This window comes from Amblyomma maculatum, chromosome 1, assembly GCF_055883805.1.
Source record: "Amblyomma maculatum isolate TAMU_Amacu chromosome 1, ASM5588380v1, whole genome shotgun sequence".
NCBI lineage: Eukaryota > Metazoa > Arthropoda > Arachnida > Ixodida > Ixodidae > Amblyomma > Amblyomma maculatum.
The window spans coordinates 222720260-222736403 of NC_139344.1; the positions used below are offsets into that span (position 1 = coordinate 222720260).

Consider the following 16144-nt stretch of genomic DNA (forward strand, 5'->3'; position numbering starts at 1 on the left):
CTGAGACACGGGGACACGAAATTAAATTTTGCTGGGTGCCAAGTCACGTAGGTATAAATGGAAATGAAAGAGGTGATGCATGTGCAGCAGCTGCCCAGAATGTAAAAATAGAATGAGTAAATGTACCTCATAGAGATGTCATAAAATATATACAAAGAAAATTGAAAGAGAAATGGCAAGATTCATGGGACAAAGAAATCAACAATAAGTTACACGCACTGAAGCCTGTGGTAGAGGAATGGAAAACATGTAGCCACCAAGAGTTCATTGAAGTGGTTCTATGTCGTCTTCGTATGGGTCACACACACACCTTACACATAACTTTTTACTAACGAAACACGATCAGCCTACTTGTGAAGAATGTGGAGACATGCTCACAATCAACCATATCCTAATCAGTTGTACAAGACTTGAAGATCTATGACAGAAGCACTTCCCAGAGCTTTACAATGAGCATATACCATTCCACCCACGCTTACTTTTAGGAGAAAGGTCACTCATTGACATTTCCTTCATATTCTCGTTCCTAAAAGAAGCAAAGTATCTAAATAAGTTATAGAACCTATAATAACTTTTTGAAGTCCTTTAGCATAGTCCAGATTTTTAACCTTGCTTTTGGCACATGATGGCCTTAGTTGCCTATGTGCCATAAAACACAACACAACACAAATTATTGACTGCTCTATTGCTAACTTACCTTTGAGTATTGGGGCAATTGACTTTCTGAACAGATAGAGCTGGTCGTATTCCTCAAATGATTGACTGCTCTATTGCAGACATATGTCACCTGGGAGCACACTGCCAACTGTTGTACACCTTTCTTCTTTCTTTCTTTACTTACCATGCCACTATGATTAGATCACCGGTGATATAAAAAACAAAAATCGAAAAGTTCAAATTTCGCACCACAATATATTTTGTTTGCATGATTTTTTTCTGGCATTTTCAAAAGCGATCTTAGTTGAAACTGAGAGTGCGTTGTTATCAAGCCTTGAGCAAAAAAAAAAAAAAAAAAAATATTTCTTCTTTTTTTTTTTGTAGAATGAAGAGTAAAGTTTATATCAAATCAGAGGCTTAAATGACCCTTTAAGTAGTATGAGAAAAAAGGTTTCATCTCAAAACACAGTTGATTTTCATGAAAGCATGACGTGATCATCATCATGTTATCTGTGCAGACCAACTTGCTCAACATTCCACTGTGTTGTTGTTTCAAGGAAGATTTGAAATATTTTGTATGTTCTGGAATTTCTTTGCTGATTTTTCAAGGGTTATTTTCTTTTAAATTCAAATATTTTATTCCCATCCAACTTTTGTATTTACTTTTTTTAATGTTCACTCTGAATGTTTGGATTAAATTTAATGTTTTTGGAATGTACGTTCTATTTACATCCTTGCTTTGCTTCTTTGCCATTTTTATCTCTCATACAATCTGCAGCAAGAACATTTGTAAGGCATCTATCATAAACAGCTATCTTTCCGCGCTTACGAAAGCGCTAACAAGAGCAAAGCAGGCACGACTAGAGTCATGGCTCATATCATCACTTAAAAAAAACTGTGCATGAATTTGAATTTCACTCCAAGAAGCAGTGGAAAAAGCCCTAGCTAGGGGTAATAATACTGCAGTAATGGTGATTCTCATGGTCACTCTTTTACATGGTCTTCTATAAATACCATATTTACTTGAGTAATGAACCTGCTCGCATAATGATCCCTCACACATACACATGCATACACATGCACATATGTCATTAAGAATTTTTTTCTTTTTTCCCCCTTAGCATGCCGCATTCTCATTTACATTAACCTTGTCCCAGTAGGCAGCGTTGACCTTGGCAGCTTGTCAAGATTTGGGGTGCAGATAGCATGTTTAGCCTTTGACCAGCTCTCTTGTAGGGGTGACACTCTTGGGGAAAAGTTGGTAGAGTGCCAAGAGCTTTGTGCCTTTGTCACGGGTATGAAACTAAGGAGCTGAAATTGCAACTTCCTTTTAGCAGTTTCATAAAAGCTTGCTTCTGGACACAGAAACAAAGTCTAGCAAAGTGACAGATTTTATTTCAGAGGGCTATAATAAAGGTAAGTTCAGTGCCAAGTATGTTTCATTCGTCACCTTTTGGAACCTGTTTCGGATGGATAGTACAGTCTTTGGAGAATACTTTCTAATCTTTATTGCCCGTGATACTCAATTATCAAAGAGATCCAGCTATCCTTGTTTCTTGTGACAATGGTAGGCCTGAACCTCTTCAAGAAGCAGTGGTACAGTTTTCAGCAAAATCAAAGAGGGAATAAATTGCTCCCTATCTTCGCAGATTGAATTTGCTCTTGTTTGTGGATAGCTCTTACCTTGTGTCTTCTCCAGACCTAGTGTAAGAAGCTGCAGTATAATACTTCCTGCATTTCTGTGTGTCATGCCTTGCACAGCGATCTCATTGGACGGGCTGTGGCTACCATAACATTGACATTGTGGTACATGTTTGTGATTCTTCTAACACTGATATACCGAGAAATATGCCATCTATGTTTTAACAAAGTATCAAAAAATGTTTTTTTAATCATTTGTTTTTTGTTTTGTTTTTTAGTTTGCATGACTATCATGTTATTTGTAAACCATATAAATGTGATGTTCTTTGGGTTGATAGACAAGCTTGTGTAAGACACAATGTGTAACTGTGAGCTTGTGTAAGACACAATGTGTAACTGTGGCAGTCCTGTTGCATGCCTTTCTTGAGATAAATGCCTTCAAAGTAGAGAAGAAAAAAAAATTTACTTTATTCATTTTATGAATTAAAAAAAAAAAAGACAGAACTCTTGAAATGAACAAAAATAACAGTGCACTGACTAAAGCATTCATAGGCTCACTGTAAAAAAAATTTATGTACCTAGTGTTATTATATTTTAATTTATTATTCATAACCAATATTGTCCAAAGCAGTAGGATGCCATAAGCTTGGCACTCCACCTCTTTGTGGTTAAAAGGTTTCTGTGCTTTGAAAAACATTGTTTGGGAAAAACCAATGACAGAAATTTTTATTCGTCATCAATTAATAATATATAAAAATGTCAAGTGAATTTAAGAAGTCAACCAGTCTTATCTAAGAGCATGTCAATGCACGTCAAAGAACCCCAGGTGGTCGAAATTTCCAGAGTCCTCTTCTATGGCGTCTCTCATCGCCTGAGTCGCTTTGGGACGTTAAACCCCACAAACGAAACCAAACCAAACTTCTTGCTTGTAAAAATGTCTATAAGAGGTCTTGGTACTACACCTGTGGCAAGTCAACTTTCATGATAAAAAAAAGTTGTAGCACTCTATGGTAGCACTCCGCGAGTGCTAACTGGCAAGGGCAAGAAGTGATTTTATCAATACAACATGGAAATGTGCAAGCTCATAAAAGGCAAAAGAAAAGTGAAGGAAATGTAGCTTCATGGCTTTTGTATGCTCATAAGAGACTTTTGATGCGCGTACAAGAAGAGAGTGAGAAGTTTGGGCTTAAACTGAACATTAAAAAGACAAAGATCATGGCGTCTTGCCCTATCAAGTCCTGGAGCATCAATGGACAAGAAGCTGTGACAGATTTTCTGTTCTTGGGCTCCAAGATTACCTCGGAAGGAGACTGCAGCCATGAAATTAGGAGACGCCTGCTTCTGGGAAAGAGAGCAATGGTTAGCCTTGACCGCCTAGTAAAGAGCAGAGACATTAGTCTGCCAACCAAGATCCGTATAACTCGTGCTATGGTCTTCCCAGTTGTGATGTATGGATGCGAGAGTTGGACTGTGAAAAAGGCTGACCGCCGAAGAATTGACGCGTTTGAATTGTGGTGCTGGCGAAGGCTATTGAGAGTTCCTTGGACTGCCAGAAGATCAAATCAGTCGATATTGTCGACCATAAACCCTGACTGCTCATTGGAGGGTCAAATTCTAAAGTTAAAGCTCAGCTACTTTGGTCATCTGATGAGAAGAGAGGAGTCGCTGGAGAAAGATTTGATGTTGGGAAAGGTTGAGGGTCGCCGGAGAAGGGGTAGGCAACGAACGCGATGGTTAGATGGCATCCTCGAGGCACTGCAGATGAAGTTATGTAATGTTAAGAAGATAGTGAGAGACCGGAAAGCGTGGCGTGACATGGTCCATAGGGTCACGAAGAGTCGGACACGACTGAACGCCTGAACTGAACTGAACATGTATCCTTTCTCCAACCATGCTAGTGTTTCCTTTTTTTTTTTAATCTGTGGCTGGAGGTATCACTTTTTAGTTTTCAACTTGATGTTACAGTTCAGCATACCTTGTTCACATATGGTGGCAAAAAATTTAATTTAACTGTGAAATGCCGCTTTTTTTTTTTCATTTCTCTGTTAGTGCTGGGTATTCTTTCTTAGAATATATTTCATTTGTGGTTTTTATTGCAGATTATGCGGGTTCCACCGCATGAACTGAGAAGAAGGCTCTTCATTACATTCAAGGGGGAAGAAGGCCTTGATTATGGAGGAATAGCCAGGTGAATTTCTGTGCACAACTGAGAAGTGTCAACGAGAAAGTAACTTGTTATTTCTTTTTGTTTTTCAGAGAATGGTTTTTCCTGCTGTCACACGAGGTCCTCAACCCCATGTACTGCTTGTTTGAATACGCGGGGAAGAACAACTACAGCCTGCAGATTAACCCCGCTAGCTCTGTGAACCCAGACCATCTTCTGTACTTCCGGTTCATTGGAAGGTTCATTGCCATGGTAATTTTTTTGTTTCGTGTAGAAGGTGAAAGCCAGTGAGGGGGCTGTACACTAGTCCATTGCTCATCGGTGTGTTTTTTTTACAGGCTCTCTTTCATGGGAAATTTATATACAGTGGCTTCACGCTGCCTTTTTACAAGCGTATGCTTGGCAAAAAGCTTACCATGAAGGACATTGAGTCTATAGACAATGAATTTTATAATTCTCTCATCTGGATAAAGTAAGTGATGAAGTGGGTGTTTTCTTATTGGAAGTGGTTGATTACTAAAACGTTCTTACTCTTTCAGAGAGAACAATATTGAAGAGTGTTCCCTCGAACTGTACTTCAGTGTAGACTTCGAGGTGCTAGGGCAGATACAGTCTCATGAACTCAAGCCAGGTGGCGGAGAAATTAGAGTGACTGAAGAGAACAAAGACGAGTACCTGAGGTGGGTGTCTCCTGGTAGGACATCATGTATCACGTGGCCACTGGTGATCTCTCTTTCTCTGTCAACAGGTTGATGACAGATTGGCGGTTTTCACGTGGCCAGGAGGAGCAGACAAAATCCTTCTTGGATGGCTTCAACGAAGTACTTCCTTTAGAATGGCTCCACTATTTTGATGAGCGGGAGCTCGAGGTGGGCCTCCTCTTATTTTTTTTTTTTTTTCTTTGTTCTACGGTGTTCTGCAGCATATGCAGGTATTCTGCTAATTCATGTTGCCAACAGTGGTATAAAGTGGCATAAAGATATGGCTGCACTAGAAAATTGAATTTTAATGCTGTGGGGTAACTTTTTTGTTTGTTTTTTGGTTGTTGTTTTTTTTTTATGAAATATACCTATAGTATGAACACTGAGTAGGCTTAATTTCATCTTCAGTTCAGTAACTTTGTAGCATAGTAAGTTGATGAATTTGGCCTTACTTAAAGAGGCCTGTACTCATTTTCATAGGGGTGCGTATAGTACTTCTTCAAAGCTGAGTAGAAATTGAGTAGTGTGGCTTTGCTATCAAATTGAATGCAAATAGATTTTTGTATGTATTCTTGACTTGTGCATTTAGCCGTGCAAAACGAGTAAGGTGTGGGAAACAGCAGGGCACTAGCGGCAGAGTGGCATATGCAGTTGTAGCTGTAGTTGTCAAGAGTCGCAACAGTAATCGTTTCTGAAGGTATGCAACATAGCCAGTTTTCTAACGTCATCGAGCATGTAGTAAAGTTACATTTTGCTACTGATGATGACAACAAATATAGGCTAGTGCCATATTTGAGAGGGGCAGGACCTACGGTTTCTATGGATTTCAAGGTCAAGCATCAAGGAGGGTTTGCTAAATTTGCCCAAGTCCTGTGATGTTAGCCAATCTTCGAGGACATGTACGAGCATCATGAAAGCTGCCACACAAAGTGCATCACATCACGGCACTGACTCATCTAGCCCGGGCCGACAGATTGTAGCTATAGGGTGTGCAGCATCAAATGAGGGCCGGTTCTTGGAGCATTCGTTGAAGAAAGCCACAGCATGCCTTTTTGAAACCTAGAGCAAATTATGTGAAAATTACTCTAAAAATATTGAAAATATTTGATTCATTTCAACAAATTTTGACCGTGCATTGTTCAATTTGTGAAAAGCTGAGCTCCAGGAGGGTATTCAATTTGCTATTTGAAAATTTCGACTATTTGCAAATCCTTTCTAATTCTTTTTCTTTTTTAGTCTTATTTTGCATAATGAAATGTCCTAAATAGCTGGTGTGAAATTGCCACAAAAAAAATCATCACCAGTGTATAGGGTATTTTAAAAGCCTCTCCTGTGATGCATGTGATGATGTGGTGTCTTGTGATGCATTTACTGTTATTTTAATGGGAAAACATTATATGCCTCATTGGCAACAAAAGCCGGCATGGTCAAGTGTGTGGAAAGATTGTCGTGGTATTTCAGGAATTTCAGAAAGGGTCAAGAGCAGCTCCAAAATATTTTCATTGATGACAGATTTCTCAGGGAGGTTCCTGTAAGCAAAGGAGAGTGAGCTGAAAAGAAAACTCATTTAATTTGGGTAGAATGGGAATCGAGTACAGGACCTTTGGTTTGTAAGACGGGACACTCTACTGACAGGCCATTAAGGCTTGTTGTTCAAAGGGCAGACATATTTTATAGTCTGATATGAAGTGCTTAGGGTCCTCGAATGCTGAGCCCAAGGATACAGGTTCCATAGAGGTGAAAAACAAGATGCCCGTTTACTGTGCTATGTGATGCACATCAAAGAACCCGGAACCAAGGCTTCAGTCAAAATTGCCTCCCTCAAAGCCGATGTTGCTTTGAGACTTGTGCTATATATATCTAATAGGATCAGTTCTCTGAAAAGGAAAAACAGTAAGCACCACCATGGCTGTCATTTAACTATTCCCTGCAGTGTTCTGATGGTGGTGAAAGCAGGCAGTGCATGAAACTCTATAGTACACTGAGGGCCAGATTTTAAAAGGCTCCTTACCTCAGTGAGGATGCCTTGAAAGCTGCGCGCCCTCCTTCGGTGAATTTTTAAATACGGCTCCATAAGCACTCCTTATTCAGGGCATATTTAAAAATTGGCCAAAGGAGGCTACACCGCTCTGAAGAAATCCTCAGTGAGGAAAAGATCCTTCTAAAATTTTGACCCTAAATTTTCTGGCTAGTGCTGTGATGTGTGGCTAATTAGTTTATTGCATTGTTCTTAACTGCATTAAGTTGCGTTAAGACAGCTGATTTGTGTTTTCATTGTGCTAGCACAATAATATTATTGCCAGTGTGAGCCGTGGTGAGTGAAACGATTACTTTTTTTTTTTTTAATATATTAGATGTACAGTGCACACAACCGTGAAACCTTGTGTGCATGCTCCATACAATTGATGCCATAAAATTTGTTGCTAATGTTTCTGTGTTAGCGCTTACATTTGCACACAGTTTACTTTTAGCATGAGTCTGTGTTTAAGGTGAACATTTTACTATATAATATTTTTCTTGCTTTTGCATTTTGTGTTCTTTGTTTCCTGTGGATGATAAGCTTAGTTTATTTATGCAGCCTGCATTCCTTTTGTCCACTTTAGTTGATGCTTTGTGGAATGCAAGAAATTGACATAGATGACTGGCAAAGAAACAGCATCTATCGGCACTACACTCGTAACAGCAAACAAGTGATCTGGTTTTGGCAATTCATTCGAGACATGGACAATGAGAAGAGGGCACGTCTACTACAGTTTGTCACGGGCACTTGTCGAGTACCCGTTGGCGGATTTGCTGAGCTTATGGGTAAGTTATTGCAAAAGTTTCTGCACCTTAATTAAGTTCTGCTTAGAGCTACAGCAAGCGTGAGTGCGAAAAATACTGTTATTAGGCAAGTAGTAGTCGTATGAAGCCATCCGTGAATAATGTTTCAATAGTTGTGACAAGTCCATGAAAAAGCTCATGCAAAAAATAAAAGCAACACAGTGGTAGCTTGGTAGCGATTGCGCAGATTTAACTAATTGTGATTCGAGCAGTTTTCTTGGCAGCAAAGTTGCACGGAATTAGAATGCACATGCACACCCACAGAGGGAGAAATATCTTCATGTGAGTGGAGTCGCCTGCATAAAAGCAGTATACCATATTTACTCGCATAATGAACCCCCTTCCTACTTTTGTCCTTGAGAATTGAAACAGACACTAGTCATTAGCACATCTCTTAGTTTCACACCGTTGTCGTCACAGTCCACAAAGCATTCCTTGGCAGCGCATCAAAATGCTGCACAGTGCTGACATGGTGGCCTGTTTATCATCTGACATTAGCTTCTGGGGTGGTAGTGGAAAGGGTGACTTGCACAGTGAACTTGGAAGGATACCAAGAAACTGCGTGCTCTTAACAGGAGTGCCAGCCAGCTGTGGCTTGCTCAGCGCTCTACCTGAGCTGCAGTGTGGTGTTCAGTGTGTTTGCTTTATCATGCTAAAATTGGGACGGCCGTTGTCCACTGCCACAAAATCCACCTTTTCCGCATGGCTGCACTGTGCATGCGCGCCCCTCCCCTGGTTTAAAAACCCAGCTGCGCTCATGCGCAGTTCCTGGCCGCCGTGATTGCCGCAGTTGGAGATAATCATGGAGGCCATGCGCAGTCCATATTCGTGACAGGCGTATGCGTCCAATGGGGGTAGCTGTCAAATATATCATCGCCACTTCACAGGCGGCTGCGTCTCCCAAGGACATTTTCAACCAGTAGCAGACAAATTTTCAGCCACTCCACAGTGATGCTACATCTTGTGAAAAAGGAGGATTGTTATAGAATGCATAATAGCAACGAATGCTTTTTGAAGCAAATAATACTAAAAACTGTCATTGTGATCTGGCTGACCATGCGCTTTCATGGATGACTGATAGACGGATGGGTGGAGTACAGCCCACATATGTAAAATTTTGATTGTCACAAGAGAGGTCAGCTTTTTTCTGAGTAATGAACACTCCCCCCAAACTGATGTAAATATTTCTTGAAAAAAAGTGGGTTCATTACCTGAGGGAATATGGTAGTTTTCTGACCTCACATGGAAGTGCACATAAAATTAGTAGAGCTGTGATTTATTTAAATATGAGGAAGGTACAGGTTATTACAGATGGGATACATTGTTTGAGCCTGGGGAAGATGGAAAAGCTTCCTTGTTAGCTTTTGCAGATTTGCAAAATATGTATCATTGTGTTTCCATCAAGCTGACCACCATTGTCCAGTGTTGTTCCCATGTGGCTTATTTTTTAAATTTACAGAGTCTAGGGTTATAACATTATCTCTTTGAAGCTCAGTGCAGCTATACTTCTACACCAGCAGCTTGATGCTTCTGTAGCAGAATACAGCACAGTAGTTAACATGGACAAGAATAATGATGGGAGAAAACACAGGTGCTGACTAACAACATTGTTTATTGATGTTATTGATAGCACCAGTCACAAGACAATACAAGGGAAAAAAAAACTCAGGCAGCCCTGGCATGGCTGTATGAGTTGTCATCCGGAAAAATTGTCCATTAATCTATGCCTATATGAGTTAGAAGGTGAAGGAGTCTGCAGGCAAAAAGTTTTGCTAGCCTCTTTTATTTTCACTTGGTACGCCAAATCTAATAATACAGTGAAACATCGTTGATATGTTTATTTTAAAATTGCGGTAAAAAACGTATTATCTGGAAAAACATAGTGTCTGAACTGCCTGATTTTAAAAATTAACTGCTGATAGAGGTCCAGAACACTTAGAATTGCAACTTTCACGGCATAAAAGTGTAGATTAGCATTTATAGACATCAAGTATGCACACCTCCTTTTTTTTTAGCTCTCAAAGAATATATTTGTGTCGTCCTAAGCGCGGAAGAGAATAACAAATCTGGTATGTAAAAGCCAATGACGAGCTGAAATCACTTCCTTGAGTGTTCCCGGATGCTTGGCCCCCACACCAATGGCGTGTGGAGAAGCAATCGCGATGGCTTAGTCGCCGCATTTTTGCTCGTGCTGCGTCCCCCGGACCCGGCCTGCTCACATGCCAGCGAATAGTTGTAGTTATCAAATGGTTCACCCCTGTGCCCCCAAGGCACCGCAAAAAAGCCACCACGTTTCTCCTTATGAAGTCATGTTTCCATGGCAACGGGCACCTCGCATGTAACGTTGTTGGCTTTCTTAGATGCTTCGCCCCTTCGCACCTAGGCACTGTATGAAGAACTGTGGTGTGTGAGCGCCGTTGATCAGTTGGTCGTGTTAGTAGCGCTCGTTAGCACATGTCCGGTTGATTGCAAAAGGTATTATACGACCACAATTTGTCGAAAGTTTGAACTTAGTAACCGGAAAATCGTGTAATCCGGGAACATACTGACCGTGAGAAGAATAGTATATGGGAGATGTTTTGTTGCCTGCGATTTTGAGTGTATGAAACAGGAAATTGTATGAACTGGGAACATATCAAAGAGTTTCTACTGTAGTCAAAGACGGTGAATATGTTCACTTAAGCTACAGAAGAGATAGTACCATTTTACATTCTGCTGACTGTCCCCTAGCTTCTCATTTATTAATAATAAACAATTAAGTAGCTTCGCACTTTTCGTTCTTTCTGCTCACTTTGATAAGAAAGTTGCATCTGTTTTCATGTAACAAGGTAAATAAGTTTTGTTCATAAAATGAGGGGTTAACCATTTGATGGTTGAAATGTGGTTAGATTTTTATTTTGCTGATGTTTAATAAACAAAATGAGTACAGACAGAAAAAGAAAAAAAAAACATTAAGGGCAGCATTTTGGTTACAGCATCACTTATAAGTGTAACAATATTCAATATTTCTTGAATGGTATGTTGAGAACTAGAACTGGTGGAATGCAGCTGTTGTCTGAAGATGAGCTATCATTCTCCAAATACCAATTCGTGTCAGATTCAGACTCTGTGTATGTAATCAAGTCCAAGTCAGTAGGCATTGCTGCCAGTGTCTAGGGAGGAGACATTGCATGCAACCATAACACCGCATTGCCAGTCATTGAATAACTCGGGGGAAATTTGGTGAACACAGAGAGCCATAATACCACATGAGCATCAGTAATATAAAGAACGAACAAGAGCACCAGTAAAGGTAGAAATTAACATATGCAATTTCAGTAAGCCATACAGCAATAATGATCCATGAGTGTTGGTAGTAGACTAAAAAGAGCGCTAATAAACAAGTCAGAATTTTGAGACCTTTGCAAGAGGATGCCAGAAAGATAAAAATTAACTTTTGCACAATTCCATTACGGTCACGCAGTAAAACCGAAACCTTGTCCTCAAAATTATGTGGCACGCTAGAAATCAAAAGTGGTTCTTTTCCTCATCAACATGGTTGAGAGGCAGCTTTTCTCGTGCTTTCATAAGTCCTAGAAGGCGGCATCACCTCCCAGTGAGCATGTATCTTCAGCAGGGTGCAAAATTTCAAATTAAACATAGGCACTGTTTCGGTAAAAGCCTTACAGGACAGAAATCCACCTCCTTAGCTGTAAGATAAAAACCATCAAAGCATTAAGGTTAATAAAGCTTGCGTAACTTTTTTTTTTTTTTTTTTTTTAATTTTGAAGCATGTAGAAAAGAAAGCTAGCTGTACTCCTTGCACGTATGCACAAATATCAGACTACTGTGAATGGTTTTTGTCATCCATGCTGGTATCAAAATGGCCTTTTTCAGGGAGCAATGGGCCACAGCGTTTCTGCATTGAAAAAGTTGGCAAGGAAACGTGGCTTCCTCGCAGTCACACCTGCTTCAACCGGCTGGACTTGCCTCCCTACAAAAGCTATGAGCAGCTCGTGGAGAAGCTAACGTACGCCATAGAGGAGACAGAAGGTTTTGCTCAGGAATGATGCTTTATTTGCCCTGTACATCTGCTCTTCTGGCAGCCAGCCTTCAGAAAAAAAAAAAAAGAAAAAAAAAAGCACCTGGGGATGTTGTCAGGCTGAATGAGATCATATAGAAAGGTGTTAATATGGAGCTTAGATCTCTCCAAAGCCAGCTTTCCAGGGCATTTAGGTTACATGCTAATAAGGCAGCAAGCTACATTGCCTAATGATGTGCAATGACTTAAGAAAAGAATGAGCAGAACGGTAATTTTTGCTGTGTTTTGTTATTGTTAATTTCGCTTTCTCCACATTATTCATGCATCACATGTTGCTGCATTCAGGCCCAAGAGGGTGCGGCTGTAGGCTTGAATTTTTCTTGTGTATGTTTTCTTACTGTGATAAGAGACACCACCATCCAGACACTATGGGTGGTGCAGCAGTTTTTTCAAGCAGTTGGCTGCTAAACCTGTGTTTGCTTTTATCTTTTAGTCAGCATTAGGTGCTGCTTTAAGGTGGCATCCGGTGTAATTTAGGTTGGTTCCTGTACTAAATGGTCTCTCTTAGTGACATTTCAAATCTGTAGAGTTGCTACTATAAGATTGATGTCTGGCAGGGGAATGATATGAAGCCATAACCTTCTTCTGCAGTTTATGTATTTATTTTGTCCAAATGTTCACCTGACTTTTATGAATACTGGCATGGAAGAGGTTTTATTTTGGCTCTTATCTGCAATGAGGCACACCAGACAGACATGCAGCTCAGAATGCGAAAATTGAGCTTCTATTCCAGTGAAAAAAAAAAAAAAAAGGTATAGGCCTCAGGGGAGCCAGAGGATGGTTGCATTGCATGCAAGGAAAACCAGCTGCTTGTCTGCAAAAGACTCTCTTGGGTTTTGAAGACAGCTGGAAAAGCTTCTTTTTTGTTGTTATTGTTTTGTCTGCATCTTGCTTTGTTATTTTGGTGCAGCTGCAGGTCCATTTCTAGCTGTGTACTTTAAAGCTGGGCTCTGAAGCTCTGTACATGCCCGTACTGATCCTTGTATTGGCCCACAGGAATCCCCTGAGGGAATACAACGAAGATTGTGAAATGAGAATGCATTCGTGCTGCCAGGCACACTAGCTGATGTACATACCCTGTAAAAAAGAAACGAAAAAGGAAAAAGGACCCACTGTGCGCACTTGTTTTGGTGTAAATTTTTGCCACTCTTAGCATATACTTTGGGTGGTAGTGCTCTTCTCTTCCAGCTCCAACAGCAGTAGCCATGTCTGCTGCACAGTTCAAATTCCATCTTCACACAGCAAATTTTAGAATTCGCATACTAATGCCCTAACTGAAGTGTGCTTAATTGCATTTGGTTTTGGGTTTTCTTGCTAACTTATGTTTGTATGCCAACGCTGTCTGCCAATGTATGGTAGAAAGCTGCCGTTTCATGTCTTGTCAGGGCTTCAAGTCAATTTTTATTGGTTCCTGCTGGTTTAATGAAATACGGCCTATTTGTTTTAAATGTACTGTCTCGGCTGTGGTTGTGAAAATATTTCCTTCTGCAGTCATTTGTAATGCATTACTTTGGTTGTAAGTGTACATACTTGTTTAAAGTGTTTCTCGTCTACCATGCTGCTCACCTTGGCATATCTTAAGTCTTGTGAAGCTTTACTGTATTGCTCCTTTATATTATTTTATAATGGAGATTTAGATACAAGCTGAACAAGACTGCTGAGTGTGCATATGCAGGTGTTTTGTCACCGTGTAGAACCACCTCCTGCAGGAATAATCTGCCTGTAATTATTGTTTTAGACATAGTATCCTATACTGAATCATTATTTCCTGAAAGTCATTGCCAAGACGTCATACACCACGGTTACTTTGTGTAGTATGTTACTATGGAGAGAATATATAAATATATATATATATATATATAATATACAACAAAAAGCTGTGCAAAATTGGCACTTTATCAAGTTTGACTGTACATAAACATGAATTAAATTTGGGTGCAAAGTCAATGGTTGTGTTTTTTGTGTGTGCTTGTGAGCATGGGTGTAAAGAATGTTAGCTGTACTGCTGCCCTAAGCGTGAGAGGAGCATGCCTAGAAGACCTCAGTCAGCTGGAGAACAAGATCAGCACTAATAAATCTTGCATGCGGTGCTGTGGGCATCGTAGAACTTGTTCTAACAGATAGCAATCATCATCATCATCAGCCTGACTATACCCACTGCAAGGCGAAAGCCTCTCCCATATGCCTCCAATTAATGCGGTTTTGTGCTAGCTGCATCCACTTGACCCCAGAAACAGAAAACAATAGCGGCAGAAAAAGAGGATGCAGGACAAGTGTTTTGCAAGGGTGCAGCATAAAAGAGGCGAGAATGGTCATATGTTTGGCTGTTGCAGTTTTGGATATAAGAGGCAGAAAACGTTATTTAAAACAACTGTGCTAGTTGGATGAAAGGGCATGTACAGATATGAAGATCACCTTCTGGTGTCTTTATTCGTCCGTGGTCTTTTTTTTTTTATGTGTGTGTGTATGCACTGTAATGAAGTAAAGCATGTAATTCAGCATTGTCCTGTTTTGGTGCTGTAGTTACCGGTATTAGTGCATTGGACCGGGACATAGTTTGAAGCAGGTATATTTATTATATTTTTATTGGAGGTAATGAGTTGACAGAGTGATGTGTGGCCATGACCAATATGTGGATGCATAGTCAAGGCAGGCACCACATACCCGACAGCAAGGGTGGCCAGGGCAGTTATTCTGTGTTTGTAGAAGACATAATAATAATAATATTAGCTTTTATTTACCATCAACGTTTACATAATGGTGGGAGCCTGCAGTAAAAGGTGCCTCACTGCAGCTTGACAAAGCCTCAAGTATGGTATATCAGCGGTCACATTATAGTTGTTACAAGCTTAAGCAATTACAGTCGACGACCGAAAAATCTGGCACCTGATTTTTCGGATATGCTAGATTATTCAGACTTTTTCGCATCACCATTACACCATGCAACTAATGTGTATGGGTTCCCGAAATTCTGGATGGATCGCAATCAATTGCTCGATTTTTTAGACTTCATTCGCTATTGCCACGGCACCACTGCCAGTAGTCAAGCCTCCATATAACGTGTTGTGGGATGGCATTAATCCAGGCTTCAAGGGGGTCGAGAGTGCGATTATATAAAGCAAATGTAAAGCTAGAAATACAGAGCGCTGTATGCAGTGCAGCGCAGTAGCTGCACATACACCCTCGCAGAGTTTTGAGGATGCTTAACTGCATGGCAGATAAGACTGTGTGGTGAAGCATCCTCAAAACGCGGCGGTTCAGCACACTCGCAGCAGCATGTTCGATTTTGCGTCTGGACTTCGCCTAAGCCAGTGTATTCGCCCACGAGGTGCGGTACAGCCATTAAACGCCGACTGCCACTCGTTGTCTATGCAAACATTGCGCACCGAGACCATCAAACATCAGACTGGCCTAGTGACCCTTTCCTCTACCACAGTGGCAATCGGAAGTTATGTGAAGCAATTTCCTCTGCAAAATTTTTTTTTTTTTTCAGACGTTTTTGCAGTCCCTAGTTAGTTCGAAAATTTGGTCATTGACTATATGCAATTTATTATAAACATTGGTTGGCCACAAATTGAAAATGCATAACACTGCCTGATGTATACAATGTACGGTTTGGAATACAGGAGTAGGGCATAGCAGAATACATAGCGGTAGCATATGAAAGGAGAAAAAGTTGGCAGAAATGTTAATTTGAAAGCAACTTTTGTTTCTTTTTTGTTTTTAGCAAAACAACCTCATCTCAAGGTGAACCTGGATTTAAAAAAGAAAGTATGAAAGTAATTCTTGAAATGATGCATCTAAAAAAGAGAATGCTTACTTGGGATAATTGATTAAGGAAGCGGGGCAATCTATTTTTTAATGTGTGCAGCCCGTATGTGTTAGACAGAGACAACAAAAATACTGAAAACAAGTCGGGACACAGCGCTACTAACAACTGAGATTTTATTGCAAGAATCGTCCGCTTAAATGCAGCAGTTTTTCCATATCTCTGGCTGCCTCCTCTGTCCGGGGGTGAACCTGCCAAAGTTCCAAGGATCACTGTTGCAGATTTCGTATGCTTGTTCTCATTTTTGT

The 16144-nt window shown here is 40.3% G+C and overlaps 1 protein-coding gene across 1 annotated transcript in view; it reads left to right on the forward strand.

The window, feature by feature from the left end:
- The window catches only part of Su(dx) (WW domain containing E3 ubiquitin protein ligase suppressor of deltex), a 63459-nt gene extending 49445 nt beyond the window's left edge, over positions 1-14014 (forward strand). Inside the window, exons 16-22 of the mRNA XM_084590364.1 lie at positions 4398-4486; positions 4555-4714; positions 4801-4934; positions 5002-5142; positions 5211-5331; positions 7767-7968; positions 11863-14014. Coding sequence (XP_084446490.1) covers positions 4398-4486; positions 4555-4714; positions 4801-4934; positions 5002-5142; positions 5211-5331; positions 7767-7968; positions 11863-12035 — 1020 coding nt within the window. The 3' untranslated portion in view covers positions 12036-14014. The remainder of the gene's footprint in view (positions 1-4397; positions 4487-4554; positions 4715-4800; positions 4935-5001; positions 5143-5210; positions 5332-7766; positions 7969-11862) is intronic.
- Positions 14015-16144: the final 2130 nt, after the last annotated feature.